The sequence below is a fragment of the Aythya marila genome (genome assembly GCF_965140915.1).
Source record: "Aythya marila genome assembly, chromosome: 13".
Classification (NCBI taxonomy): Eukaryota; Metazoa; Chordata; class Aves; order Anseriformes; family Anatidae; genus Aythya; species Aythya marila.
In genome coordinates, this window is record NC_139054.1 from 1,479,337 (window position 1) to 1,506,102 (window position 26,766).

At 55.1% G+C, this 26,766-nt stretch overlaps 3 protein-coding genes across 7 annotated transcripts; all 3 read left to right on the plus strand.

The window, feature by feature from the left end:
* Positions 1–1,847: 1,847 nt before the first annotated feature.
* On the plus strand, positions 1,848–7,123 carry ARR3 (arrestin 3; the record flags this gene model as incomplete). The annotated part of the gene is made up of 15 exons (XM_082770788.1): positions 1,848–1,864; positions 1,977–2,007; positions 2,307–2,367; positions 2,631–2,675; positions 2,890–3,089; positions 3,175–3,234; positions 3,429–3,496; positions 3,784–3,919; positions 4,041–4,125; positions 4,242–4,314; positions 4,811–4,948; positions 5,204–5,287; positions 5,476–5,499; positions 5,617–5,673; positions 6,902–7,123. The coding sequence occupies 15 exons, from the start codon at positions 1,848–1,850 to the stop codon at positions 6,999–7,001; spliced, it is 1,179 nt and encodes a 392-aa protein (XP_082626914.1). The 3' UTR covers positions 7,002–7,123.
* A 16-nt stretch (positions 7,124–7,139) lies between these two features.
* RAB41 (RAB41, member RAS oncogene family) lies at positions 7,140–23,843 on the plus strand. Of its 5 annotated transcripts, XM_082770793.1 has the most exons (9): positions 7,145–7,421; positions 8,383–8,441; positions 10,108–10,161; positions 11,955–12,060; positions 15,627–15,732; positions 15,980–16,091; positions 19,223–19,316; positions 21,141–21,207; positions 21,731–23,843. In XM_082770793.1, exons 2-9 carry the CDS (start codon positions 8,416–8,418, stop codon positions 21,793–21,795), a joined length of 630 nt encoding a protein of 209 aa, XP_082626919.1. In that variant the 5' UTR covers positions 7,145–7,421; positions 8,383–8,415; the 3' UTR covers positions 21,796–23,843. The 5 variants fall into 5 exon arrangements, 4 of the variants coding, with proteins under 4 accessions (XP_082626919.1, XP_082626920.1, XP_082626918.1 ...); XR_014318402.1 differs by lacking the exons at positions 15,627–15,732; positions 21,731–23,843 and adding an exon at positions 18,644–18,737 and having other exon boundaries at positions 7,140–7,421; XM_082770794.1 differs by lacking the exon at positions 15,627–15,732 and having other exon boundaries at positions 11,960–12,060; positions 21,731–23,842.
* A 296-nt stretch (positions 23,844–24,139) lies between these two features.
* On the plus strand, positions 24,140–26,736 carry LOC309883082 (START domain-containing protein 10-like). Its single transcript, XM_082770790.1, has 6 exons — positions 24,140–24,320; positions 24,409–24,556; positions 24,781–24,884; positions 25,099–25,216; positions 25,419–25,471; positions 25,617–26,736. The coding sequence occupies exons 1-6, from the start codon at positions 24,177–24,179 to the stop codon at positions 25,824–25,826; spliced, it is 777 nt and encodes a 258-aa protein (XP_082626916.1). The 5' UTR covers positions 24,140–24,176; the 3' UTR covers positions 25,827–26,736.
* The last annotated feature ends 30 nt before the right edge of the window (positions 26,737–26,766 follow it).

A 26,766-nucleotide genomic window follows, 5' to 3' on the forward strand; every position in this document is an offset into this window, starting at 1 on the left:
GGCCCCGGAGGGCAGGCTGGGACGAGGCAGGCAGCTTTTTGTGGTCAGGGAACGGGAGAAAGACATCACCGGGGTCAGGCAGAGGGCTGGCTCCCCTCCTCGTGGTGCCCCAACCAGCGGGGTGAGCGCGGGGATGGACGTGGCCAGCCGGGACCCCGGGCAGCGCGCTGGAGGAGGGTGCCCGGGACCTCTGCCACCGGGAAGGTCGCAGTTCACGTGTCCCCTGCCCTTGGCAGAAATAGCGCCCGCTAATCTGCAAGCTAAGCAGCTCTCCTGCGTGCAATTAACAGGGATCACCAGCCCTGGCCCCGCTCAGCACGTGCCGGCAGCTAAAACCGGGCTGGGTGCGGGAGCGGAGCACTCCTGAGAGCACTCCCCAGCATCTCCTAAACCAGCAGCCCGCTGCTCTCACCCACCGGCGGTTTTTGGGGTCCCCCCAGCAGGGTTTAGGATTTAGGGAGCCCCCAGAGCCGGAGGTGCCATCCACGTGGGCACGTTGGCCGTGGGGCGAATCGACCAGGCAGCCCCTTCCCTCCCCTCCGCCACCGAACCTGGGGCTGCCCCGGCTCCACGTGGGCTGGGAGCGGTGCTGGGGTGATGCTGGGGGGAGCGGGCACCCCTGCCCTCCCCCTGCCCTCCCCCTGCCCACCTCAATCAGCATCACCCTGCCCCTAAGCCCCGCCAAGCCCCGTAAGCTGCTTTCTCGGGGCCCCGGCAGCCGCCGTATTGATGGCCCCACTCTTACTCGCGGAGCGTCTCCCCGGTTAATCGATTAATAGGATTCCAGCCCCAAAATACCTCTCCCCCACACACACACACGACTCATCTCCAGCCAGGAGGGAGCTGGGGGAGGGTTGGGGCAGGTATAAGAGGCCGCAGGACGGGGAGCAGCCGGGAAGAAGGAGGAGAGGAGGAGAGCAGCACCCAGCCCAGGTGAGTGCTGCCTGCATGGCCCTGGCTGTTTTTTGGGGTGCTGTGGGGCAGGGACATCGGTGACGGACTCGGGGCTGGAAGGAGGGAGGCTCAGGGCCAAAAAATCTGCCCAGATGGCTTTCAGCATGGGCAGAGGCATCCTTAGCCAGGAGGAGCCCCAATCCCCCCTCTGTGAGGCTCGGCACACACAGAGGAGGCTCCGGCTCCCCTCTCCCCTGCCTTTCACCCCCTTTCCCCAAATCCTGGCCCCCACAGCACCGCTCTGCTCCCAGGCCCTTCGCGCCTCCTCGTGCTGCTGCCCCAGGGACCCCGCAGAGCTTCGCAACCCCACAGCCCCCGAGGGATCGCAGCCCCTGTGTTTGGGACTAATCCCTTGTTTCCCCATGGGGACAGGGATCAGCATCTCCCCCGCTCCCTCCCCACGGGTTCCTTTTTCGGGTTCCTTTTTCCCCCTCCAGCATCGCTGCTTACGTAAAGGAGCACCTCTGCCCACACGGCCCCGGGGCGTCAAATCCTTAAGCCCCGCTAATGTCCGAGCAGCCTAAAGTTTAAGAAGCCGAGCTCATCCCTTCTAATCTCCCCGCAAATCAGCGAGATATTTGCCCTTTAATTCTGGACGCTGGGCTTGGGCAAGCAAAGGGCAGGCAGCCCCGGGCTGGCTGGGAGCAGGGGGATGGATGCGCCGGGCTCGTGGGGCAGCCGAAGGGCTCTCAGCTGCTCTTCCTGCGGCTTCCTCGCCCTCCTGCGAGCAACGGGACCAACGGAGAGCTTTCCTCTTGTTAAGTCGTGGCAGCGAATTCCCTGCAGACAAGAAAATTTATAAACCCAGCGCGCCTTCGAGCCTCTCCTTCATTTTCTTCGCTTTTCCCCCTTTTTCTCCCCGCAGGTCCGAGCCGCGCGGCAGCTGACTTAAAATGGCAGATGGAGCAAAGTGAGTGTCTGTAGGGGCTGTGATGTCCCCGCTGCAGCTCCTGGGGACGCTCCTCTTGCCCCAGGCTCGCCGTGGCCATCCCAACCTCTCCTTGTGTGTGTTTTCCCCGCAGGGTGTTCAAGAAGACGAGCCCCAACGGGAAGGTGAGGACCTACAGGACCTACAGGGCCGCCCCCGGTGTGGGTGGGGGGACACGGTCTGGGTTTTCCTTCCCTTGGAAACCTCCCGATTTCTCTCTGCCTGTCCTGGTGCCACCAGTGGGATCACTTCTCAAAGGGAGTGTTTTGAAACCCCCTACGTGACCCCTTAAATGTGGTGCCTGGTCCCACACCGTCGATGCCTGCAGGGTCAGTGAGCTCTGCAACGCAACCCGGGGCTTGGGAATTCGGGGCAGTTGGATGGCAGTCACTAACCTGTTCCCTCTCGCCACGTGCTCCCCTAGCTCTCCATCTACCTGGGGAAGAGGGATTTCGTGGACCACGTGGAGTCCGTGGACTCTGTGGGTGAGTGGGGTCCCCGCATGCTCGAAATCCCAGCGTTTTCCTACAAATACCTGAAAAGAAATACCTTTAAAGATAAAAGCCCTTTGCAAACAAGCACTGCTGGGGGAGATGCTCAAGGGAATGCCACCGTCCCCATGACAGGCAACTCCCTTCCAGCCGATGAGCAGACAATTTTGCCCTTAAAAAGCACAATATTATTACAAGGATCTTCTCTCCCGCTGCCGTGCCGAGCTCTCTGCCCCTTCCTTTTTGCTTATTTGCAGATGGCGTCTGCCTGATCGACCCGGAGTACCTGAAGGACAGAAAAGGTATTAAGGGGCAGGGACAAAAGCTCTGAAGTTGCCCGTGCCTTGAAGACAGATGCGATGGATCCCGTTAGCTCTCTGCTTGGGGCCAGATCTTTAACACAGTCACATTGCTGTAGATAACCGGCTTTTAATGCCAACGAGATATAAACACAGCTCCTCTTTCCTCCCTCCTTTCCCAACCCTTGCCTTCCCGGCACCCCCACGGCGTCCCCAGTTTACGTGACGCTGACTTGCGCCTTCCGCTACGGCCGGGACGACCTCGACGTTATCGGGCTGACCTTCAGGAAGGACCTCTACGTCCTGACCACGCAGATCTTCCCACCGGTGCCCGACCAGGTGCCCAAAACCCTCACCCCTCTGCAGGAGAAGCTGATGAAGAAGCTCGGCGAGAACGCGTACCCCTTCACCTTCGAGGTAGGGGCTGCTCCTCCCCATCGCCACGGCTCCGGGGCTCACCTTGGGGCACGTCCTTTATCTGCTCCTTCCCTCTCCTGCCCAGGTTGCCACCAACTTGCCCTGCTCGGTCACCCTCCAGCCGGGACCTGACGATGTGGGGAAGGTCAGATGCTGTCCCCAACCCGTGTCCCCAAGTCGTGGGGAGGTGGCCGGGAGGTGGGGTGAGGGTTGGAGGAAAGGGGCAGGGCGATTTGGGGCTGGGATCTCCCGGGATGCGATGGAGGAAGGAGGGGAACAAGCCCAAACCTCGGGCAGCTCGGAGCCCCCCCTGCTTTGTAACCCGACGTGTGCCCCCAGGCCTGCGGCGTGGACTTCGAGGTGAAAGGGTTTTGTGCTGAAAACCTGGAGGAGAAGATCCACAAGAGGTATTTGCGGGGGAACCCTTTACTTCCCCGTGGCCTAAAACTGAACAACCAGACCGTTTTGGGGTGGCCAGCTCAGGGCCGGGCCAAGGCTGTGCCGTGGCACACTTGGACTGGGGGCTTTGCCCGTAGGATGGGTGCTGGTCCCCTGCTTGCACCCTCCCCACCCTAAAAGCAGGCTGTAGGTTGCATGGTGTGACCAGAGGAACTGGGATGCCCCCAAAGACAAGCCCTGTGTCTGTCCCCCTGTGCGTGGGGGTGCCCGGCAGCGATGGTTTCTCGCCCCGCAGGAACTCGGTGCGCCTGGTCATCCGCAAGATCCAGTTTGCACCCATGAAAACGGGCCCCGCGCCCAAATCGGAGACCACCCGGCAGTTCATGATGTCTGACAAGCCCCTGCACCTCGAGGCCTCCCTGGACAGGGAGGTCAGCACAGGGGCCGTCCCCTGCCTCGTGCCACCACGAGCACCCCCAGAAATGGGGACCGGGATGTCTCTGTCCCCAGCCCCGCTGGCTGGCCACGTCAGGGGCTCTCTTCTGACTGCAGATCTACTACCACGGAGACCCCATCAACGTGACTGTCAACATCAACAACACCACCAACAAGATTGTGAAGAAAATTAAGATCTCAGGTGAGAGCGAGTGCGAGGGGCACGTCCTGGTGCCTGCTGTGCTGGTGTCGGGGATGGGGAATGCGCACCCGGGCCCCTGCCACCACACCGACGCTGCTCCCTCTCGTCTGCCTCAGTGGATCAGATCACGGACGTGGTTCTCTACTCGCTGGATAAATACACGAAGACCGTGTGCATGGAGGAGATCAAGTGAGCAAAAAAAGATCTGGCAGGCAGCGTGGCACGGGGGAGAAGAGGGAGGAAGCGAACGAGGAGTGGGTGGTGACGGTGGTTTTAAAGCGGGCAGCAAAAAAAAAGAAATCAGTGTTAGAAGAGCAGATGCTGAGGAAGCAGAGGAGAGGGAAGGCTGTGGACGTCGAGCCCCCCAGCACAAGCTCGGGGATGTCCCTGGGGGAAGGTGCACAGCTGTCCCCAGGCTGCTTCCTCTCCCCATTTTGCATCTTGAGGCCAGCTGCAGTCAGGCAAGGCCCCTGGGCCCCTGAAAAAGAGGAGGGACAGAGCAAAGGTGGAGGGGTAAAAAAAAAAAAGAAGTGGTTGTAGAAAGGAACAAAAGGAGGAAATGAGCCCAGACAGCTGCGGCGGGGAGGATGGGGCAGGAAGGGGGCCCTGCCCTGCCCTGGGGTGGCGCTGAGCACCCAGCAGGGTGCTGCTGGCCCTGAGCTTCTCCTCTCCTGCCCCTTTCCAGCGAGAACGTGGCGGCCAACTCCACCTTCTCCAAAACCTACTCCGTCACCCCCACGCTCTCGGCCAACCGCGAGAAGCGAGGCCTGGCTCTGGATGGAAAGCTCAAGCACGAGGACACCAACCTGGCCTCCACCACCATGTAAGAGCCGGGCTTGTGCCAGGAGAAATCCCCACTCAGGGAGCTGAAGTGGCCTCCAGAAGTTTTGTTTTCGGCCGTCCCTCCCCTCTCTTTGGCTGCCACGTTGTGCTGTCCCTCCCCACTAACCCCAGTGCACCCCACACCAGTTGGGGCATGGAGGCAGCCCCGGGAGCTGTCACAGGGCTAGAAGGGATGGTGGCATCTCATCTGACAGGGGTAGAAGGGATGGTGGCATCTTCCTGCTCTCTCTCCTAGCCTGAGGCCCGGCATGGACAAGGAGGTGCTGGGGATCCTGGTGTCCTACAAAGTGAAAGTCAACCTGGTGGTGTCCCGAGGAGGGTGAGGCTCAGGGACATCCCCTGCTCCCCATGGCTGTGGGGGAAGCTGAGTCCCCTTGGTCCCCTCCAGCCCCATTACCACTGCCCTTCATCCATGCTAAAGCATCTTCTAACTGATCTCAAAGCAAACTCTAACATCTCCCCTCCTTTCCTTGGCTGCTTTCTGTCCCTTCTCTCTGTGTGGAGCAGCATCCTGGGGGATCTCACTTCCAGGTAAGCAGGGAGGTGCCGGCAGGGCCAAGCGCTCAGCACCAGCACGGTGTGGTGCTCAGGGCCCGTGCTGAGTGTGGTGCTGGGGGCATTCACTGAAAGAAGAGCTTTCCCTTCCAGTGACGTTGGCGTTGAGCTGCCCGTCATCCTGATGCACCCGAAGCCTGCGGACGGTAAGTGGCACCTGGGACGCAGCGAGAGCACCCGGGAGGAAAAGGCAGATCCCGTTCAGATGGGAGCTGGTAGCAGTGATGGCACGGGGCAGCCCCAAAGGTTAGGAGGTGCTCCACAGGATGAGCCAGCGGGCCTTCGTTTCAGACACACCACAATGAACAGTCCCTGTTCTTCCCTAATCCTCCCCAAACTCCTCCGTGCTTCCCACGGGCACCCAGCCGCTGCTGGGTTTCACACAGCAGTCACCCCGCTATCCTGAGCATCGGGGGAGCAGCTCTGCCCCCGCTGCCACCCGTCCGAGTGTCTGTCTAGAAAAGCACCCGAGCATTAAGGGATGTCTCCTGAGGGCCACTGCTGCGTGAACCTGCATGTTTGTCTCTTTCCACCCCTGCCTCGCCGTGCTGTGCGCTCATAAACGGACTGCAGACAAGCCAAGGTAAGCGGGGGGGACACGAACCTTGTGCAGCCATCACTGAGCTGTGTGGGACTGTGGAGGTGTGCTGGGACAAACCACCTAAATTTGTAGCCGTGTCACAGTGTGCTTGGACAAAACACCCAAATTTGTGCCCTTGTCACAGTGTGCTTGGATAAAACACCCAAATTTGTGGCCGTGTCACAGTGTGCTTGGACAGAACACCCAAATCTGTGGCTGTGTCACAGTGTGCTTGGACAAAACACCCAAATTTGTGCCCGTGTCACAGTGTGCTTGGACAAAACACCCAAGTTTGTGCCCGTGTCACAGTGTGCTTGGACAGAACACCCAAATCTGCACTGGTGTCACAGCGGGGTGACACTCAACAGTGTGACACCTGCTGTGGCAGCATGGGCATGAGGATCGGGGTCATGAGCCCATTCTTCCAGCCCCATGCCCAGCGTTGCCTCCCAGATTTGTGGGGTGTGGTTGTGTGCGTGTGTTTAACACTGTGACGGGATCTGAGAGCCAGGATTTGGGGTCTGGCAGCCCGGGGCTGCCCGGCGGAGGGCAGCTTTGTGGGGGGCACCCCCTGGCTTCACCTTCCCCATGGAGCCGCCCCATTGCCCCGGCCCCATTTTTGACTCCTTTCTTTTCGCTCTTCCTTCCTTCCTTCGCTTCTTTCTTTTCCCCGTCGCCGCCCGGCCCCGCTGCGCGCTGACAGGAGGTAACCGAGCCCCGCTGCCCTTTCCCCTTAACCCCCATCCCCGGGGGGCTGGGGGCGGCGGCGCTGAGCGTTGCCGTGCCCGTGCCTTGCAGCGAGGAGGACATCGTCATCGAGGAGTTCGCCCGGCAGCGCCTCAAGGGGGAGCGGGACGACGACGAGGACAAGGAGGAGGCGGACAAGGAGGAGAGCTGAGCGCCCGCCGCCATCTTGAGACGCCCCCCAGCCGCCATCTTGGGACCCCCCCCGCCATGGCGGCCCCCTCCCCGCTGTGGCCACGCCCCCCGCCGCCATCTTGGGCCCTCCCGCCCCCCACCGTGGCCACGCCCCCCTCCCGCTCTGACCACGCCCCCCTCTCCGCCGTGCCCGCCCCCCTCCCCTCGCCCGGCGTCGTGACGTCAGCGCGTCGGCGGCGGAAGTGACGCGGGCGGGGCGGCGGTGGCGGCGAGCGCTCGGTGGCGGCTGCGGCTCCGGCTCCTCCTCGCTCCCGGCCCAGGCCCAGGCCCAGCCCCAGCCCCAGCCCCAGCCCCGCCGCCATGTCCGGCCCCGGCAGCGGCGGCGACTTCGGGAACCCGCTGCGGAAATTCAAGCTCGTCTTCCTGGGCGAGCAGAGCGGTGAGCGAGGCGGCGGGCGGGGCAAGGCCTCGGGGGGCCGTTACCGGGCCGTTACCGGGCGGGGAGGCGCTGCCGGGCTGCGGCGGCCCCGTCGTGCATCCCCCTCGCCCCCCCGCCGCCTGGCTCGGCCCACGGGCGGGCCGCGGCTCCGGGTGGCCTCGTTCCCATCCCGCCCCGCTGCCGTCGCCCCCCGGTTACCGGCCGGCTGCAGGTCCCCGGGGGGTTTCCAGGAGCTGTCCGGGCCCTGGCAACCGTAGCGAGGCGCGAGCGTGACAGCCTCCCGTCAACCGGCGATTTATTCCCTTTTTCTCCTCTCCCCGCGCCCTTTGTATTTCCCTTGGCCTCCTCCCCCTCCCTGGGAGAGAACCCGAGGTCTGATCCTTGGTTCCCGCTCCTCTCCCTTCTGCCCCTTGCCTCTAGGCGGTATTTGAATACGTAAATTGAAACTTTTTAAGCGAGCTGTCAAAGTTTACTGTGTATCAAAAACCTCGTTCCGAATAAAGTTTGTAACGTCTGAAATCCAAGTCGTAAACGTTGCCCTTCTGTGGAGCCAGAGGCAGCTGAAGAGCGCCCACGTTGCATCCCCGTGCTGGGTTCTGCTGTTTGCCTCCAGAACCCCTGGGCTTGGTGGTTACATAAGTGGGAAAATGTGAATAACAAAGCAGGTTTGGTGCTGGCTCAGAGCAAGCAGATAACTGTCACACGCATCGCAGCACACCTCAGCACTGAGTTTTCATCATCATTCATTTTTCCCTTTCATGGGTTTGTTTGGCCTAGTGCTCTTTTGCAAAATCACCAGCTGGGAAATTATTCACAAAATGCCAGGAGCCGGTGCCCGGGGAACGGCTTTCCTCCGGCAGCGTGGTTCTGGTGACCGGTGCTCCCGGCACGTCACCTGCCCCAGCAGCAGTTATTTTTTCCCTCTGCTGCTTGGAAGTAATTTTTCCCTCTTCTTTTGTAGTGGGGAAGACCTCTCTGATCACCAGGTTTATGTATGACAGTTTCGACAATACTTACCAGGTATGTGGTGCGGCCGCTTCTGCATGAGTGCCTCTCCTCCCCGCTCCTCAGCGAGCTCCTGGGGGAGCCGTTAGGGCAAAGGCAGCTCTGCAGGAGATGTCAGCTCGGTGTCGTTTCTGAGGTGGTAATGTGCCTTGAAATGTAGATGAGACCTCGTGGTTCAGCCCAAAGATCTTGTATATTACCAGGGAGTGTGGTGTACAAAAGAGCAGCGAGGTTTAAATCCTGCCTGGCTGTTTGAGAAACTTGAGGAAAACGGGGAGAAACGGTGGTTTGTGGGGTCAGTGAACAGAGAAGACGATGGGGAGGATGGACGTGAAGCATCAGGAAATGGAGAGAGACAATCAGAGAAAAATGTGCTTACGATAGGTTTTTGATCTCTTTCATCATTATAGACTTTTCCATTTCAACAGGAATAGTTGAGTCCAGAGCGCAGAGCTGGATCCACAAGATGTCAGCACGGTGTATTCTCTCTCTCTCTCTTTTTTTTTTTTTTTTTTTTTTTCTTCAACTAAAAGGCTATAGATAGAAAAAGCCAGGGGAATTTTGGCAGGGAGGGAGTAGGGTAGGGATGGAGAGGCTTCAGGCTGAAAAGCTGAGGATGTGTAGGAGGCCTGAAGATTTGGGGAAGAGCGAGTTGCATCAAAAGCACTTAGTGGTATTTAAGGGAGTAGCAAATACCTTTAAGGAAGACAAAACTGGTGTTTTGTTTTAGTGCAGGCCAGGAGGAGTTGCTGGCTCAGATTGGAGTCATTTTAAGCTGGCTGTGAAAGGAGAAGGTGGTTTTCTGGAGGACAAGGCACTTACTGAAGCTGGATCTTGTGCTTTCTGCGTGGTTCTTTTATTCCTGGCTCTTGCAGGGCGCTGCAGTGGGTTTATCTCGTCACCGTAGTTGTTGCAAACTGTGTCTGGGCTGCGGAGAACAGGGCACCTAGAAATGGGTGCTAAGGACAGAAATTGATGGTTGAGGTCTGTTGTGCTGTCAGGTGGTTCACGTTCTAGTGGAGCCCTTCCAGGACTCATCAGGGCAGTGTTTGAGTCTGGGGATGGCCTAAAATACTGAAATGGGGGGTGGGGGTGGGCTGGGACGCCTGCTTGGTTTAAATACCTGCGAATGTTTAATTTTCAGTAAGTTTCTGTAAATGTTTCTGCACGGGAATTGCTGTACAGCGACGGAAACATGAATGGAAGGAGGCTGGCAGGAAGAGCTGCCTGGGAAACGAAGCTTCTGATTGTCGCTGCGAAGGAGGCGTGCTCTCGATCGGAAAGCCCTGAATCACTGTTACTTTTTAGGTCTCAGCACATTGCTCACAATTTATGTAACTTGTTCCAGCTTCTGGGTATTTCTAATCAGAGAAGTCTTAGCAGGCTGGATTGCTGTGAGCCAGAGGGAGATGACGGGAGAGATAGGATCTGAGTTAAGATGCCTGAGTGTCTGAGAGGCAAAATTGGGCTCTGGTGTGGTTCGGAGGTGTTGGGAGGATAACGGGAGGTGAAGATGGTGGAGATGCCTCGATGGCTTTGTTTGCATCACCTCTATTGAATGCAAATGACTTCAACAGCTTAATTACAAGCTGGGGAGCGTTTTTTAGAGATCGTATGGAAAGATCTGATGTGCAGACGCTGGGAGGCGACTTGCAGTTGCTGATGCTTTTCTTCTTTTCAGGCAACCATCGGGATTGATTTCCTGTCCAAAACGATGTATCTCGAGGATCGCACGGTGAGTGAGGCGGCCGGGTGAGAGCACAGCAACTGCAGCTGCTGGGCGTGCGGCTCTGCCTGCCCGCTCCTTCAGCGCTGCTGAAATCCCCCGGCAGCCTTGGCTGAGCCTGACCCAGTCTCCCATTTTTGCTGCTTACTAAGAGAGAAAACCTCCAGAATGAAGTCAAATCCCTTCGTGTAAAACAGGGACGAGCTCGTGCCCCTCTCCCGGGGGAGCCAGCTGTCTGCTGCACCTGCCTGCCCGAGGCGTGATTTGCTCCCAGAGTTTGCAGCTCTGCCTCTGGGGCTGGCAGTGGAAATGGGCATGGGCACGCCCCAGGCGGCTCCGAGTCCTGAAGTCACTCAGGATAAGCAGCGGTGGCACAGTTCCCCTGGTAGAAAGGCTCCGTTTGTAACGCAGTTTTGCCTTCCTGTTAATAAAGCAATTCTGCATTTAGCTTGCATAAAGAGACCCCTCACATCCCTCTCCTGTCTTTCAGTACTTGTCTTTTTGCTAGCTCAAGTTTTGCTAGACCTTTTCCTTTTGCTAATTTTATATCTGGCTGAGAAGAAGGAAGCCGTTGGGAGGAGGGAAGGGCGGGTGGTGCGGTGGAGGTCCTCTTTGCTTGGGGTCTGTTGCTTCTGAAGAAGTCTCATCCCTGTGTGTAGTGAGATTCGAGAGTGCTTCTGCCCCACCTTACCAGTGATCTGCTGCTAGAAGAGACCTTGTTCAGCCTTTGTTTGAGAGAAACTACGTGGATAGCGTTCTTCAGCGTTGTTAGCAGGGGGAGAAGATCTTGGGAGTGCAGGTACAGGGGGCCTGCAGAGCCCACAAAGCCCGACAGAGTAACAGAGCTGCTGAACGGGGGTAAGGGGAGGAGGAAAACCAGGAAAATTCAGGCTTTGAAAGAGTTTCTCAGCTGGGGCTCGTGTTGGATTTTGCAGTAGTGCAAATGAGATGAAGAAGGCGAAGCCTCTAACTGCAGCAGCTGCTTCGACACACTTGATAAGCCTTTACACTCCATGCTAGATCCCAAAATTCGACCTGTGTTGATCCCCCAGCTCTCAGGATGGCCTGGGCCGCGTGCGCTTGCCAGCAGAAGGAACAAAGAGATGTGAGCCGGGTTCTGTGTGTCTGTAACACCCAGAGCTCTCTCTGAGTAGCTTTCCCCAGAGCGTGACCGTGGTGTGGTGTTTCTGGCGTGTAATTAGTGCCCAGGGAGCTGTGGTGCTACCGGGGCCGTGAGGAGCCCCATCCCTGCTCCTGACAGGCTGGCAGCTCCACGTTACAGCTACACCATGCTTGGAAGCAGAGCGCTTCCTCCCCTCCCAGTTTATTCCCAGATGGGTGGGTTTCAGCAGGAGATGAGCCAGTTGGAGGGTGGTTGCTGTCCCGGCTCGCACCCGCTGCCATGTTTGAGCACTTCACATCGGGCTTTCCAGCAGAGTAATCAAACTGGCGGCTGGGTGATGGGCTCCTGACAACCAGGAGTGCCCACACCTCTGGGAGGTGTTTTCGGGCTATCTTGGGTTTCTGATGAAGTGGAAGAATGTGTTCATGCCTGCGAGTTATTACCGGGCTCGTGGAGGGGGAGATTTCTCTGAGGTGTTAGGCTGAGCTGAGCACAGTTGAGGTTTCGGTGGCTCTCTTCATGCTTCTGTTCCGTTTTAACTTTCCTTTTGTTGCGTTGTTTTTGCCTTGCAGTTTTGGTTTTTTTTTCTTTTTCTTTTCATTTCACTTGAGTTTCGGTTTTGTTTTCCATTTTCCTGCTCCTTCCTTTCCCTCCTCCCCTGCACTTTTCCATTTCCCAGATCAGGCTGCAGCTGTGGGACACAGCCGGCCAGGAGAGGTTCCGCAGCCTCATTCCCAGCTACATCCGTGACTCTGCTGTGGCTGTCATTGTCTTTGACGTTACAAGTAGGTATTGAGCCCGAGTGGCTGCAGGGGCCTTGCTTTTCACGGGTGCCTGGTATGCATTGGAAGCGGTGACGGTGTGTGAAGGGAGTTAAGGCAGGCCCCAGCACTGTAGCTACGTGAGCATCCTCCCCCACAGGCACTGCTAACTGCACCTCGTCATCCCCAACCTAGGGAATCGTTTAACTCTGGTCTGGTCAAAGCTCAGGCTGTGGGAGGCAGAGGAGCAGCAGGGGGGTGAGCAGGGGTTGTGACTGCGTGTCTTTAACAACCGGAGTAAAAGAGGATTAGTAGAATTTGGAAAGCTTTTTACTTTTTCTGTTTAGTTTTAAACCTCCCAAGTCCTCTCCGCTCTGGGTAACTAGAGAGGTAGTACGAGGAACCTCAGATGGCAAACAAATGAAATCCTGTCGGATTGGGCAAAGCAGCAAATTGCAACACCCATTGAAATGGAAGCTGTGCTGTGCCTTGTGAGGGTTCCAGCCTCCCATTTCATTGAAGAATGGAGCTGGCAGTTCATCCGAGTCACCAGAGGGCTTTTCAGAGAGACACAGCCACCATCATTTCTAAAGAATAAACAACCTTAAAGGGGAATTGTCTGTAACTCCTGGCAGCAGTATTTAAGTAGTAGATATGAATAGAATTACTTCATTATAACTTGGTTTCTGACTCCACTTGATCTGTCTTTTTCAATTAAGCTACAGTATCAGCACACATAGCTAGACTGGATTCATACCAGTGAACAAAGGAAAGAAAGAACTGAAGATTTAAAAACAAATAAAAACCCCACAAACCTCTGGCCCAGCTCCATTCTGCCCCAAATCGAGGTTATAGCAAGTCCTTATGATCAGGGGGTTGTTTCACTTCGTCAACAGAAATGCCTAACATAATAACAGCCTGTGTGAGATTAATCACTGCACGAAATAATGACATGGGTGCTGCTCCAGTCCTAGAGCTTGAGTGCCTGACTCAAGGAGGATTTGTGGCACGGTGCAAAATAATGTAAAACTCATCTTTTGGGATGTGCACGGGATGATTTATGTGCTGGGAAGGGATCTGGGTGAGACAGAGCAGCAGGCTGCCGAGGTCAGCAGCTTTTCCTCCTCACTGTTGTGGCAGCTATAGGATGCTATTTATCCAGGCAGGTGGGAAAATTTTGCCACGGTCTAGGCTGTTCTTAATGGCTTCCAGACATGTCAAAAATAATGAAGTGATAGCTGATCTCATTGTGCCTCAGTAATGGTCTGATCTTTTCAGATAATTTCATTTTTTCTTGTTACTGCTTTTTGTTCCGATCTCAGCCACTAAGAGGCTTTTAGTTTGCTTGTGTCAGCGAGGGACCAGGCTCGTGCTTCGAGGGCATGATAATGGTGGCCGGCGGGATTAGGAAAACAGTTTCCTTCCGCTCTGAAGAGCTGTGCATGTGCATTTTGTTTAACATAACTGTATTTTGGAACCTCAAAAGTCCTCTAACTCAGCGCTGGTCATGGTAGGGCACAACAGGGACAGTCCTACGTGGCATACTCAGGTACCTGCCAAAATGCTCTAACTAGAGAGAAACTGCTGGCTAGTGTCTGGTGGGCTGGGAAAAAAAGAAAAATAAAAAAAATTGTTTATTTATTGTTAATTTTTGGGCATCCCAAAGTGCGAGTGGCCTGTGGGATGATCAGTGGTGGAAGCCCCACGCTGCAGCTTGGGCAGCTCAGCCACGCAGTGACCTCGTTCCTTAGGGAGACTCCGTTAAGGCTTGGCTGGGGACTCTCCTCCTTCCAGACCAGCAGTGTGTTCGTGCACACTGTCATGTGTGAGAGGGTTATTTATGGGTTTTCCTCCAAAATGGGCACATGTGAACTTCTAGAAATGACAGACCTCAGGAATATTGCAGGTAATTCCTTGGTTCCCTTCAGGGGAGCCCGCGTGGTACTTGCAGGACTTCCCTCACGTAATTTTTCTTTGACTACAAGAGGATTGCCAGGGCCAGTTCCTCACCAGTCTGTGGTACTTCCTCTAGCTGCCTTTTTGACGGTGAGACTGAGGGTTGGAGCATTTAAATCACCACCAGGGTAAATTTTCTGGTGTAGCAGTGATGCCCTGGGGTCTCCACAGGGATCCTCATCACGAAATCTGAAGGCAAGAGCCTGAAGCAGGCGTTAGCATCAATCCGTTCTGCCAGCACTGCTGTAAAACTGGCCCAGTGCTTGCAGGTCCTCACCCTGAGTTTCCAGGGGTAGGGCAGAGCCCTGACTTTGCTCCTGCAATCAGTGCTGCCTTCAGACCCAGGAGCTAATTGCTTCAACGGTAAGCCCTCACCTTCCTGAAGTCCCAGGGCAGCCGTGGGGATGCCTCGATGTTTGCAATCTGCTTGTAGCAAGACATTTTGCAGACACGTGCCCTGCCCAGCATCTATTCAAATTTCTCTTATAAGCAAACTACTCACTGGTCCTTCTGAAACTTCTGCTCCCTTGTAGCCAGTGCCCTGCAGGCTCCTTCCTACCCCTGAACACCTAACCAAGCCATGAAATGCAGCAGGGAACCAGTAAGGGACCAGTATGGAAGCAGCACCTGCCCGCCTGTGAAACTCGTGGCTGCTTTCTGCTGGATTTCTGGCAGTGTGGCGCTGCTCACACAGCCAGCTCCGTGGGGTAACAGCTCCTGAGGAAATGGCATCGCTGCCAACTGCTGAAAGCTTTTGTTGGGCATTCAGTGGGGTAGTTGGGTGTTTTTTGGCTGCTGGTGCTTCAAGTAGGCAGGGCGCAGCACCACGTGGGCGCAGTGATGGTTATTGCTGTCCCGTATGTGCACCGGCTGCTCCCAGAGGTTAGAAGATGAGAAGGGTGAAAGAGGAGAAATAACCAGGCATGAGTGAAATAACCAGCAGCTCAGTCTGGGTGTAGCTGTGGCTCTGGAGGTGAAACTATCAGAGCATTTGGTACTTGATTCGTAACCTTGCCCCTGTCAGGAAGGGAGAGCCCCGTGTCCTGTGTGATGCCTGCACTGCAGCATTGCTTCTGCGGGACCTGAAGGTAGCGACTGCCTTAACCCTGCATGGAAATGGCACTGCCACGGACACCACCATCTTCTGGCCGCTCGGTGCTGTTGTGCTGCTTGGTGTCAGGGCTGGGGGAGCTGCGTGTTTGCCATGCAGGAGCTGCCCAAAAAGCTTCAGTGTCAGATTTGATGTCATGGGGGGCTGGGAGTTCCGTGGAGACCCCGTACGTACCCCGTAAATAATCCTGGGTAGCCTGGGAAGATCAGCTCCGCGTTGCATGCCTGCTACCCCTGGCAGCAGCAGCTGGAGGTGTGGGTCACAGCCTTCAGCTCCTCAGTGCCACGGCTGAGGGAGTGGGAGAACCTCTAGGCAGGCAAAGGAGGTGGTGAAAGCACGTTGCCTACAAACAAAAGCAGAAGAGCCAAGTTGTGTGCTGTTTGCGTATTCGGAGTTGGGTTGCAAGGTCAGCCTGAGCTGCATGCAGTTAACTGTAGCAATGGCCTTTTCTCTAAAGGACAGTTTCCTCCTTTCTTTTCTCTCCTGCGCTCTCTCTCTGCTCTCCCTGGCCTGGTACCAGCAGGTTCGGCTGCAGCTCTGGGACACAGCAGGCCAGGAGCGGTTCCGCAGTCTCATTCCCAGCTACATCCGCGACTCCACTATTGCTGTGGTAGTGTATGACATTACAAGTGAGTGCTGCTTCGCTGTCTCCTTATTTGAAGTACCGCATGTGAGCAGGAGTATGTGACCTCCACAGGTTCTGCAAAAAGTCGATTGGGTTTTCTGCCCAGGCAGAAAACGATTTGTGGGTCGTTTGTATGTGGTGCGGGGACACCTCGAGAGCACCCGCATGCAGGTGTAGTTAGTTTCATAAGTGTTCTCCCTCGCTTAAAACAGGCTTTGTCCTTAGCTTTCCCCTCTGTTTCCTCCCCGCAGACTTGAACTCTTTCCAGCAGACCTCCAAGTGGATCGATGACGTTCGGACAGAGAGGGGCAGCGATGTCATCATCATGTTGGTGGGGAACAAAACTGACCTGGCCGACAAGAGGTAATGGAGGGGAGCTGGCGGCCTCACTGCCCTCACCAGGAAAAGCAAGGAGCTGACCAGCTGCTTTTTCTTTGCATGCGGAGATAAAACTTAGCTCAGATCAAAAAGATGCCTTGCGAAACCAAGGGAATTTACCTTTTTTTCCCTGGTCATGTGAATGTGACCCTTCCTGTGTGTGCAGCTGTAAGATTGTAGTGAAGTTTCTTCATGTTACAAGGTGCAGCATGAAATATTCCCATTATCAGTCTAAAAGGTTGATCTCTGAACATAAATTGCGTGCCGTAATGGGACACCGACTGTGATGTTGGAGGTGTGAGAGGAAACTAGATCAGCAAAAGCAGACTTTCCTGAGAGACATAAAGTTAATTAGACTCTTAAAATCACATGGATTCCGTGTTTTAGGACATGTTGTAAAGCATTCTGCTTTTAAAACCAATCCTGGAGTGCTGCTTCAGCTAACAGAGCCAATGCAATAGATTCTTAGAGGGCTGCAGGTCTGCACTTCGGCTTTTCTATTTCAGAATCATTTCTTGATTGCTGAATTAACAAAACTTGATTAATGTCTTCAGAGATTTTCCTTCTTTATGCAGCCATACATAATACTGTAGATAAGGAAGATTTCTCATTTCCGCAGTCAACTTCACTGGCAGTTGGCAAAGGGCAGTTGGTGTAAGCCACACAACTGCTCGCAGTCCCAGTACTTTAAAGGGTTTCACACACACCCCAGCTGTTCCTAAAGGTGTGGTTTGTGTATCGGGGGATATACGAAGCATTGAAGTGATGAGGAATTTTTACCTGGTGCAAAAGAGAACATGTCAGAAAGCACAGCTGGGAAATACACGGATCTCATAGCAAAGTGGAGTCTCTTAAAATCAAAACCTTATTCTTTGCCCGGTCATGAGACACTTCTGTTCAAAAGATAACACCTTAAAAAGCTGTTCTCTTCAAAAAAATCCTGCCCTAATATCTCAGTTGCCTGCTTGTTTGCTCTCTTTGGCATGATGGGCCTAACAGGCGTCTGGTTGTTTCATTTTGGATGCTGTCACATTTCTAATTCTAAAGCTTGCTTCGCTCACTCCTGATGTGTAAATACTGCTTCAGAATATATTTTGGATTTGGTTTTTCTTTGGGTTTTTGGTGTTTTGCAAATGCCTGTGTGAGACCACGGGCAGCATCCCTGGCTGCACAACGTGGTGTTGGGAGATGCTTTTTGCCCTTTGTCTCTGCGCGAATCATGCTGTCAGTTTTTAGTGTGCAAAGCAGGAAGAGCACAGACAGTACTAAAACTGACAGGTGGTTCGAGTCAGTGGGGAAAAAGATAACGGGAAGCTTCTGCTGAGTGCTGTGCAGGCTCTGCGCTGATGACACGTGGTGAAACCTGTCCTGTGTGCACCACGCAGACCACCTCAGCCTTGATGTGTATTTTGCTTTTCCCAGTTCCAGTGGAGGTTGCTCTAAGTAACCTGTGCCTTGCGTGCCAGAAATGTTGGGGGAAGCCCGGTGCCTCAGAGCATCAGAAATGCAATAAATGTATGGAGCCAATTTGGATTAGGAGACCCAGGCAGCAAGAACTCAGAGCAGTCTGGGCTCTTAGGTCAGCTCACAAAAGCAACTGAACAAAATCTGGGATGTTGTCCTTGAGACAGCTCTGTTTGTTGGCCAGGTGCACAAGGTGCACGTGTTGGTACACAAATTCGTAGCAGTACTGTTATCATCATTGCTGTTGTTATTATTTTTGTTACTATTATTTTCCTGTCTTAACAAACTGTCTCTATCTCACCTCATGGGCTTTACTTTCCCTTTTCTCTCCCCCACCCCAGAGAGGGTGAGCGCACGGCTGCGTGGTGTTTAGCTGCTGGCTGGGTTAAACCACGACGCTGCTTTACATCACTCCCCATTTTCTTTTGGAACTGGAAAAGCCAGTGGGGTAATTTCTGCCTTGATGTATTCCCAGGTGCTTCAGAGGTGGAGTGTGTGCACAGGACAGCTGGCCCAGCGCTGCCATACAGATAAAAATACCAGAAACCTGTGTGAAAAATAGTAACAGCTGGGCTTCGTGTAGCACTAAAAATTCCTATTTTAGGAGTTTGATGTAAGTGTCAGTCGTCCTGGTCTAGGCATGAGTGCGGAATTAGGGCGTGTATTCAGCTATTGTTAAAAGAAACCACTTTGCCTTGACCAGAGAGAAAGTTAGATCTGTGGCAGGCTGAAATGCTGGGCCTCTTAAAGCTGGACAAAGCCACAGGATCAGCTTGAGCCTCAGCACATCTTTGGGGAAAAACAAAAAAGAGCAAATTGGAAACCATTCACCCTGTGGTAACAACCAAGTGATGATGCAAGTGAAATTCTGATGCCAGAAAGCTGAATTCAGAATAGGGCTGCTTTCATTTGGTGCAGCCTGTTCAGTTTTTCTCTCCTACTAACATTGCTTCAGTTGGTAGCTGTTTGGTTTTTGTTTTTTCCCTGCAGTTTTTGTTTCTTACCATTTTTGAACTGTCGTTTTTTGGTTCGGTTTGGTTTTTCTTTCCTGTGATTTGTTCTCGTTGCTGTAGGCAGGTTTCTGTAGAGGAGGGTGAGAGCAAAGCCCAAGAACTGACTATGATGTGTATTGAAACCAGTGCTAAAGCAGGATGTAATGTCCACCAGGTATGTACAGGGTGTTGGTCAGAGCATTTCCAGGTGCTGGCTCACACGCAGCAGCACAGCTCTTGCCGTTGCACTTGCTGCTGGAGCCTTTCTGATGTCGTTCTGTAATCTCGTAGAGTTTCCTTCTGGTGACTTTTGGGAAACTGCAGCAGGTGCAGCTCCTGGGGATTCTGCTTTCCCTTGAGGATGCTGTGAATGAGCCTCGGGTGTACCACACAAACTTCATCCTGTGCTGAACGTCCTTTATTAACGATCCTGAGTCCAGGTGTTCCCTGAGTAACTTTCCTGAGGTTGTTTCTGTCTTAGCTGGAGAACCCAGGGGTCCTAAAGACTCAGAGGTCCCGAGGTCTCCATCTGTGGGCTGTGCTCTGTTGTAAGGGGTGGTGAAGAGGCCCTCCACTGCCAGCATTTCAGTCACGTATCTCTAATTCCTCCTGTCTGATTTTCCTTTTTGTCTTTCTGCTTCTGTTTGCTCCTTTATCCAGGCAAATCACTACGGAAGAAGGTGAACAGAGAGCCAAAGAGCTGAATGTGATGTTTATCGAGACGAGTGCAAAGACTGGATACAATGTGAAACAGGTAGAGCAATGTTCTGTTTTATAGACAGGAAATGTGTGCTTTGCTGTCTGCTCTGTGGGAGGATTAATGCTGCTTAGGGCTCGTATTCCCCCAGATGCCTGTATTCTTTATTGCCAGGCCCCGAAATGCTTCTTGCCCAGCAGTCAGTGCTGCTGCTTTTCCTAGTGGAAGCTTCCTTCCTGTTGTCTCAACAATCCCCTGTTAAAGCAAAGGAAGCTTAACTCGCCTTGAAAGGAAGGAGAATCTAAAAGCAGCGTGTGCTGAGCAGCAGGAATGTCACTGCCTAGTGCTGCCTGTCAGACACAATTCTGTGTTTCCTTGGCTTTTGTTAACCGGTAATGCACTGTTGTCTAAAATTGCTGTTGACATCAGGCAGGGTAATAGCATGTGCTGATGCACTAGAGTGGAGGTTCCCGGCTCTGTTGGCAAGCTGCAGAGAGAAACCATAGAAGGATTGGGGTTGGAAGGGGTCTCTGGAGATCATCTAGGCCAGCCCTCGTGCTCCTAGTGGAGTCAGCTAGAGCAGGCTGCCCAGAACTGCCTCCACTTGGGTCTGGAATATCTCAAAGGATGGTGACTCCATCTCTCCAGGCAACCTGTTGCAGTCTTCAACTACCCTTACATTAAAAAAAAATAACAGCCCACATTTTTTATACGTTTAAAGAAAATTTCTTATCTTTTGATTTGTGCACAATGCTTCTTGCTGTAAACTCGTGAGGCCGTTCACCCCTGGTTCAGAAATTGCTCTGAAACACGGCAAAACTTGAAGGATAAGGCAGCTGTGAGGCCTGGGTATCGTCAGAAAGCACCAGCATGGTTGGTGGCAGGAAGCTCCTGGCTGGGATACGCACTTCCTAGTTTGCTGCACACCAGCTGGCTGGGAGAACCTGACAGTGGGATTAGGAGACTTTGGTTTTGTTTCTTTGAGCTGTTCTGGATATAATCCACTTTAATCTTTTTGGTTCTAATTTACTGTTGCTTTATTTGCTTAGTGGGTCTTTGCAGTGAGAATTTCTGTGGCTAAGATTGTTAAGGGCAGGTACTGATGGCAGCAGCTTGTTCGTGCCTCAGTGGCTTGATTTTCCAAGTAATGCAATTTGGAGATGTGGATGAAAAGCCCCTGCCAAGCTACTGGGAGGCAAAATCATCACCATCAGATGATTCCTCTGGTTCTGTAAATAAAAGATCTTTGCAGCATTTTTCACCACCCGCCTCATGGTGTCTGTATGGTTTGCTGCTTCGTTAATGTCAGCAGGAGGAGCTCTAAGCACTGACTAGAAAAATTATGCAAAACCATTTTCTGTTTTTCTGGGGATACGCTAGTCATTCCCAGCTCTAGCATATCCATAGTAGATTATGTGTAGCTCACTTGAGCCAGCTGAAAGCAGGACTGAACTGAAAGGTCAGCTGTAAAACCTTACTTATTCCATAGACTTCTTGAGCAACCTCCCAACAGACCAAAGGTTTGTCAGCAGTCCCAGGTACAGCACTGTGACGTTGCTGTGTGCAAAAGCAGCTGAGTCTGGAAATGGGGAACTGTAGCCTCTGACTTGCTTCCTGAGTGCAGGAGGGAGTTCTTCCGTGCACCCCTAGAAGAACTGTTTCTGTTGAAAAAGAACTCCATGTTCACCTCAGTTAGGAACAGAGAAACATAAACCACCTGCTCTGCAGGCAGTGCATAACTTCATTTGTTTAACCAAGCCTGTTGGGTTTCTTGTGGAAAAACGTATTTGTTCAATTCTCAGATCTGCTGCAGAGCAATGTTTTGTTCTAACATGCATTTCTTTCTGACAAGCTTCTCGCTTACCTATTGCTATTTTTCAGCTTTTCCGTCGTGTGGCTGCTGCCTTACCCGGGATGGACAGCACACCAGAGAAGAGCAAAGAAGACAGTATCCTTGTTTTCTCAACGGCAGATCTCCTGCTGTCACAGGGTTTGGCAGTTACCTTTGGTCAGATTGGGCTTACGGGCTTATTTTTGCACATTGTGGGGTTGGCTTTTGCTGGGGTTTTGCAGACACATGGCTGAAACCACGTAGTGTGGTGTTTACCTGTGCCCATCAATTGTAGTTTCTATATAAATGTAGATAAATATTAGAAGCGTGAGCACTCCACTTAAACTTGGAGTAAAGCTCACACAGATTTAAAATACTGTAATATTTTCCTTTCTTTGCACAGGGCTGTTGTGTGTGCAGACAGGTCCAGCTGGGCTCTGTGCTCTAAATGGGCTCAACATACCCAGTCCCCTGGTATTGTGCCTAACCCTGTGCAGCCAGGATGTGTCCTGCTCAGCTCCACAGCTCCAGGGCAGCTGGCAGCATTTTCAGATACTGCTCGAGTTCTCTGTTCTATAGCTCTTTGTTTTTATTTCATTTCCCTCGAGACGGGTGATTTCCTTAACCCGTCCCCTTTCAGTGATCGACATCAAACTAGAGAAACCTCCTGAGCAGCCAGTCACGGAGAGCGGCTGCTCCTGCTAACAGGCCCGCTCTGTAGCAGCACGTTCCCCAACCGGCCAGTCTCACGGAAGAACATCACTGCTCATTGCCTAGGCAACCCTCCTGTGGGCTGAAAACCAACCTACTAAGCGAGCGAACTCCCTGTTTACTGGTGGGGAGCAGCCCCGGCCGCCCCTCTTACTGCATGGTATGAGCCTTGAGTGCAGAATGAGTGTCCTGTCTTTTATTTTGGGTTATTTTTTATGTTGGTGCACTTTGGCACTGTGGTGCCCTTTACACTCTCTCTTTCTCTCTCTCTTCCTCTCCCTCCCCCCTCCACCTCGAGCCTGTCTGCTCAGATGTATCTTGTGAGTGCCGTGGAAAAGCCACCGAGTTAGGGAAAACAAGAACAAAGCTTGGGGGTGGGTTGTCCACCTTCCTTCACTGCCTTGCATCTTAACTAGCTCCCTGCCCACTCCAGCCACGTCTGTCCTGCATCCCCACTTCCTCTGTTTCAAGGCTGCTCCTTCTAAACCAGTCCGGCTGACTTGGCCTTGCCTCTCTGGACAGCACAGGTTACCCGGTTCTAGGCTTTTGCTTCCCGCAGGGCGCACGCAGCGCTAGCTCCTCGGTTTCTCCTTTCTGTGGATGATCTTGGCTAACTCTTGCTCACGACTTCTGAGTTTTGCCCTACGCTCAGCCCCTCGTGACACAGAGCCCCGGCAGCCCCCAGACTGATAGCTTCGACCTTGTTGCTCCCGTTTGCGTAGCAGAGCCACCCCGCAGGGCGCTCCCTTCAGTGGGAATGCCTTCCCATCTGGAGGCTGCTGGTGCTTGGTGAGTGCTGGCTGTCAGATGTGGGGGAGGAAGCGGGTGCAGAGGCTTCGCAGCACGAGGCCGGGTGGGGAGAGATCCTCAGGGTGGTTTGTGGGCTCCTGGCTGCCAACAGCGAAGGAAGCAGCTCTGTGGGGTCCATCGCTGCAGGAGCAACACCTGCCCCGGGTGTCACGGATGCCTTTCAGGTTCCTTTCCTCCTCTCCGTCCTGTTCACACTCACACAACCTCAGAGTTGCTTCTCGGACGCTGGGAGAGCCCCAGCAAAGTGAAGGCCAGTGATAGCTTTTCTGCTTCTGTACCTAGGTTGCTGCTTGATGAAATCACACACAGCTGCTTCTGCTTTTGTAGTAGACTTACAGGGGGTGGGGGCTACTAGACACGCCACTTTGGGAATCATGGTAAGCTGTGACATTGCCAAAACAGACCGGTGGTAGCAGGGACTTGTTACCAGGCACGGCTAGAGGAATGTACGCTGCTGAAGTGCGTTTTGGTGTCGCTTCTGGACCTCCAGGGTTGGGAAATACCTCGCTCTTCCCCCAGCTCTCTACCCCTGGTTTCCAACAATGTTAGTAGAGCTCTTCAGAAACCTTTCTTGTGGGTTTGTGCGTTTGTTTTTTATCCCCCCCCTTCCGTCTGCTCCAGAAGTCAGGAGGTTTGTCCGTTGACAGAGAGGAGAACGAAGCAGCCAGACGGCTGTAAGCCATTCCCTGTCCCTTTTCTGAGCCGGCCCGTGTCGGGGCTGCTGGTGGGCAGGAGCAGGAGGCACTGGGTGCTCAGGGCACGACCCCCTCGCGGTGTTTGGCGGGTTGGTGACACTCCCCCAGCACGATGCCTGGTCGGTCACTGACACAGCGTGTGCACTTTGAAACCTGCGGGCTGGGGATGGAGGGGAAGGGGCAGCCTTGGCCCGGGAGCTGGAGGAGCTGCGGGTGCCTCCCAGCTGCGTCCCTTCCCCTCCACATGAGCCGGCTGCAGGAGGAAGCTGGGATGTGGCTTCCCATTTCCCTCTGGAGTGTCCCCCCCTCTCCCCTCCTTACCCGCCGTCCCAGCCGGGTCCTTGGTGCCCCGGCGGGGAGCTCGGCCCCCTCTCTGTACATACTCCTGTCGTGTGGGAATTGCTGATGTTTGTCGGTGTGTCTGTCTGCCGTAGAACAGGTTTTGCTCTCCCCTTCTTTCTCACGGGCAGGCGTGCGCGGCCCCTGCTCTCGTATTGTTCTGAGTCACAGACCTGGGGGGAGGGAGGGGAGGGACCGTAAGTAACGGGGGGGGGGTAACTAGTGAAATAAAATAGTTCACTTCCCGCTGTCTTCTCTATGGATGTGTATTATATTGAGTGTGTGTCCGGCCCTGCTGTCTCCTAGCTGTTAGCCAAGTAAGTGTGACTATTACTCTGAGTATGGACTGTCTGACCACAGCCGTGTATCACACTAAATAAAGTTATTTCACCAATGCCTCCTCTCTCCTGCTTCCCGAGCCAGCCGGGGCTCGGGGCGGCCGCTGGGGGCGGGCGCAGCGGGGGCCAGCCTGGAGGAGGGTGGAGGCCGGGGCTCTGAGCTCTGTCCCAGCACAAGGAGCGGGTGCCCCGCATGGAGCGGGTGCTGGTGCCCGACGCCGATGCCTTCCACGCCTTCCAGCAGCGCTGCCAGGACGGCGACTGGCAACGGGACTGCGGCGGCCTCGCCGTCTGCCTGGAGCCACCGCCACCGGGCTGCACCGTGCACCAGCTGAAGGTGGGCGCCGCGGGCGGCAGTGGCAGCAGGGTGGGTGGGTGGGTGGGTGGGCAGAGCCCGGCCCCTGAGCTCTGGGTGCTCCCCGCAGTGCCGCATCGACATCCCCGAGGTGGCGGCGGGGACGGTGTATGACGTGCTGCAGGACAGCGAGTACCGCCGCCAGTGGGACACCAACGTCATCGCCAGCCACGACATCGCCCGGGTGGCCGCCAACGCCAACGTGAGCTACTACGCCTGTGAGTGGGGCCCTCCGCTGCTGGAGCCTCTCACGGGGCCCGTCCTGCTTCTGTTTGGGGCATGGCTCAGGGTCACTGCCACGAGAGCTGGGCTGGTGACGGGCACAGGGACACCGGCTTCGGAGGGTGCTCGGGCAGGGCAGAAGCCCCTGCAGTGGCTGTGAGCCCCGCACGCTGCTGGGGCACGGGAAGCAGCTTCCTTTTTCTTCCCCCCCCTTGTCTAGGGCGATGCCCAAAGCCCTTAAAGAACAGGGACGTGGTGACACTGCGGGCCTGGCAGGTCGAGGACGGCTGTCACACCATCATCAGCTTCTCGGTCAAGCACCCGGTGAGTGCTGGGGGGCCGGGCTGGCCCTGAGATCCCACCCGGGATAAACCGGGACCCCCAGAGCCCCTCGCAGGTAGGGACAAATTCCTGGCCGAGTCCTCAGCCCGAGGCAGCTCCTCCAGCCTCATTGCTCGGTGTATTCGGTGCCAAAACAGAGAGGGAGAGGGCCGGGAGGGTGGAGGAGGGCGCCTGACGGCCTGCTGTGCCCACACAGAAATACCCTCCGCACAAGGACCTGGTCAGGGCGGTCGCGCTCCTCATGGGGTACCTGGTGCGCCCCACCGGGCCCAGCAGCTGCAGGCTCACCTACCTGGCACAGGTGGATCCGAAAGGTAACCGCTGCTGCTGGCCTCAGGGTGCTGACACCAATCCTGCTCCGAATTCCCGAAATCCTGCCTGGAATTCAGGGGGCAGCCACGTAACGTGGCCCTCCTCTGCTCCAGCCCCCCTGGCGTGTGTTGGTGCTGACGCTGGGAGGAGCACGGCCCTTCCCTGGCACGCTAACTTCTGTTTTTCCTCCCCCCAACCCATCAGGGTCGCTGCCCAAGTGGGTTGTGAATAAAGTTTCGCAGTACCTGGTGCCGCAGGTGAGCGGAGCGCTTCCAAATTTCCAGGGGCGTGTGCCCAGTGCCTGGCTGGAGCACGGAGCTGTGGGGTGGGGGCTAGGTGGGAAAAGTGCCAAGCTCTCAGCTTCCACCATTGTCCCCCCTGTGCTTCCGTGCTTCGGAGCAGATGTTGAAGAGACTGCACAAGGCCTGCGTGCAGTACCCTGCCTGGAAGCAGCAGCACGGCCTGAACGTGAAGCCCTGGCTGTACCCCGAGCAGAACGAGCTTCCCGAGCTGGCAGTGTCGGCGCTGGCGCTGCAGCACGCTGCCTCGCTGGACGACATCGACGAGAGCGGCCTGGCCGAGGCGAAGGACGAGGGCGGCGAGGAGAACTGATGCTGCTCGTGGTGCTGCTCAGTCTAGTGGGTTACAATGAGGTGTGGGGGGGACAGGGAGATTTTACACAAAAATCCCCATGTTTGTGGCCTTTTCTGCCACGAGCGGGCTGCACCCGCCTGGTCTTGAGACACAGCCTGTCCCGGGGCTGTCACTACTGCTCCAAGAGGTCGAGCCGGGTGCTGTACCTCTGCCGGGCTGCTTTACCAGCCAGGGAGTTACTCATTGACAGAGCGAGGCTGCTCGTGGCCTCTGCCACTGCTCTGTCAATTAATTAAAGCTACTTAAACCCTGGATGGTCCTGGAGAAGAATCTGCTCCTTCCAGTCGGGGCCATGTCGTGGTGCTGCCGCTGGGCAGGGCCAGGCTGCCTGCAGCTCCCCCAGGCGAGGCCCCAACGCTGCCGGCCTGACCTTCCTCCTCCCCGAGAGACGTGTGGGTGCTGCAAAGCTGGCGTGAGCCAGGAGACAGACAGGGCTCGTGGAAGATCTCTCGGTTGACCTGCTCAGGCTGTTCCTGGGGGTGCTCCTGGCTGCTGCTTTCCCTGGCAGAAAAACTGTTGGTTTTATTTTTCTTACATATTTTTTTCCCTAGCATATCTAATTCTACTGGCCCAACTTTATCCCCCCGTGTTTGAGTTAAGGCAGAGCTGGAGTTGCTTTAGGGTTGCTGCTCCTGCCTCAACTGAGGCGCTTTGGTGCCACCACAGCCAAAACCCCGCGTTGCAGCCCTTCCTCCTCCTGCCAGTGCTGTAACGCCACTGCAGAGTAATCACGGGCCGACTTCCATCGCAGCCGGTGCAGAAACACCCCGGTGAGTGAGCTGCACCTGGCACAGGTCCCACAGCTTCCTCCTGCGGGCTGCAAGGCCAACTGGAGCCAACCTTTGTCTCAGCCGAGCCGGGCATTTCCTCGGGGCAGTGCTGAGGGTGGCAACGAATC

Excerpts from the sequence above, each read along its gene's own strand:
- RAB41 (XM_082770792.1), top strand. The coding sequence starts at position 7,343 with ATGTCCGGCCCCGGCAGCGGCGGCGACTTCGGGAACCCGCTGCGGAAA. Across the intron at positions 10,162-11,954 it reads TGTATCTCGAGGATCGCACG|ATCAGGCTGCAGCTGTGGGA; the intron begins GTGAGTGAGGCG and ends TCCATTTCCCAG. Across the intron at positions 16,092-19,222 it reads ACTGACCTGGCCGACAAGAG|GCAAATCACTACGGAAGAAG; the intron begins GTAATGGAGGGG and ends TCCTTTATCCAG.
- LOC309883082 (XM_082770790.1), top strand. The coding sequence starts at position 24,177 with ATGGAGCGGGTGCTGGTGCCCGACGCCGATGCCTTCCACGCCTTCCAG. Across the intron at positions 24,321-24,408 it reads GCACCGTGCACCAGCTGAAG|TGCCGCATCGACATCCCCGA; the intron begins GTGGGCGCCGCG and ends TGCTCCCCGCAG. Across the intron at positions 24,885-25,098 it reads GCTTCTCGGTCAAGCACCCG|AAATACCCTCCGCACAAGGA; the intron begins GTGAGTGCTGGG and ends GTGCCCACACAG.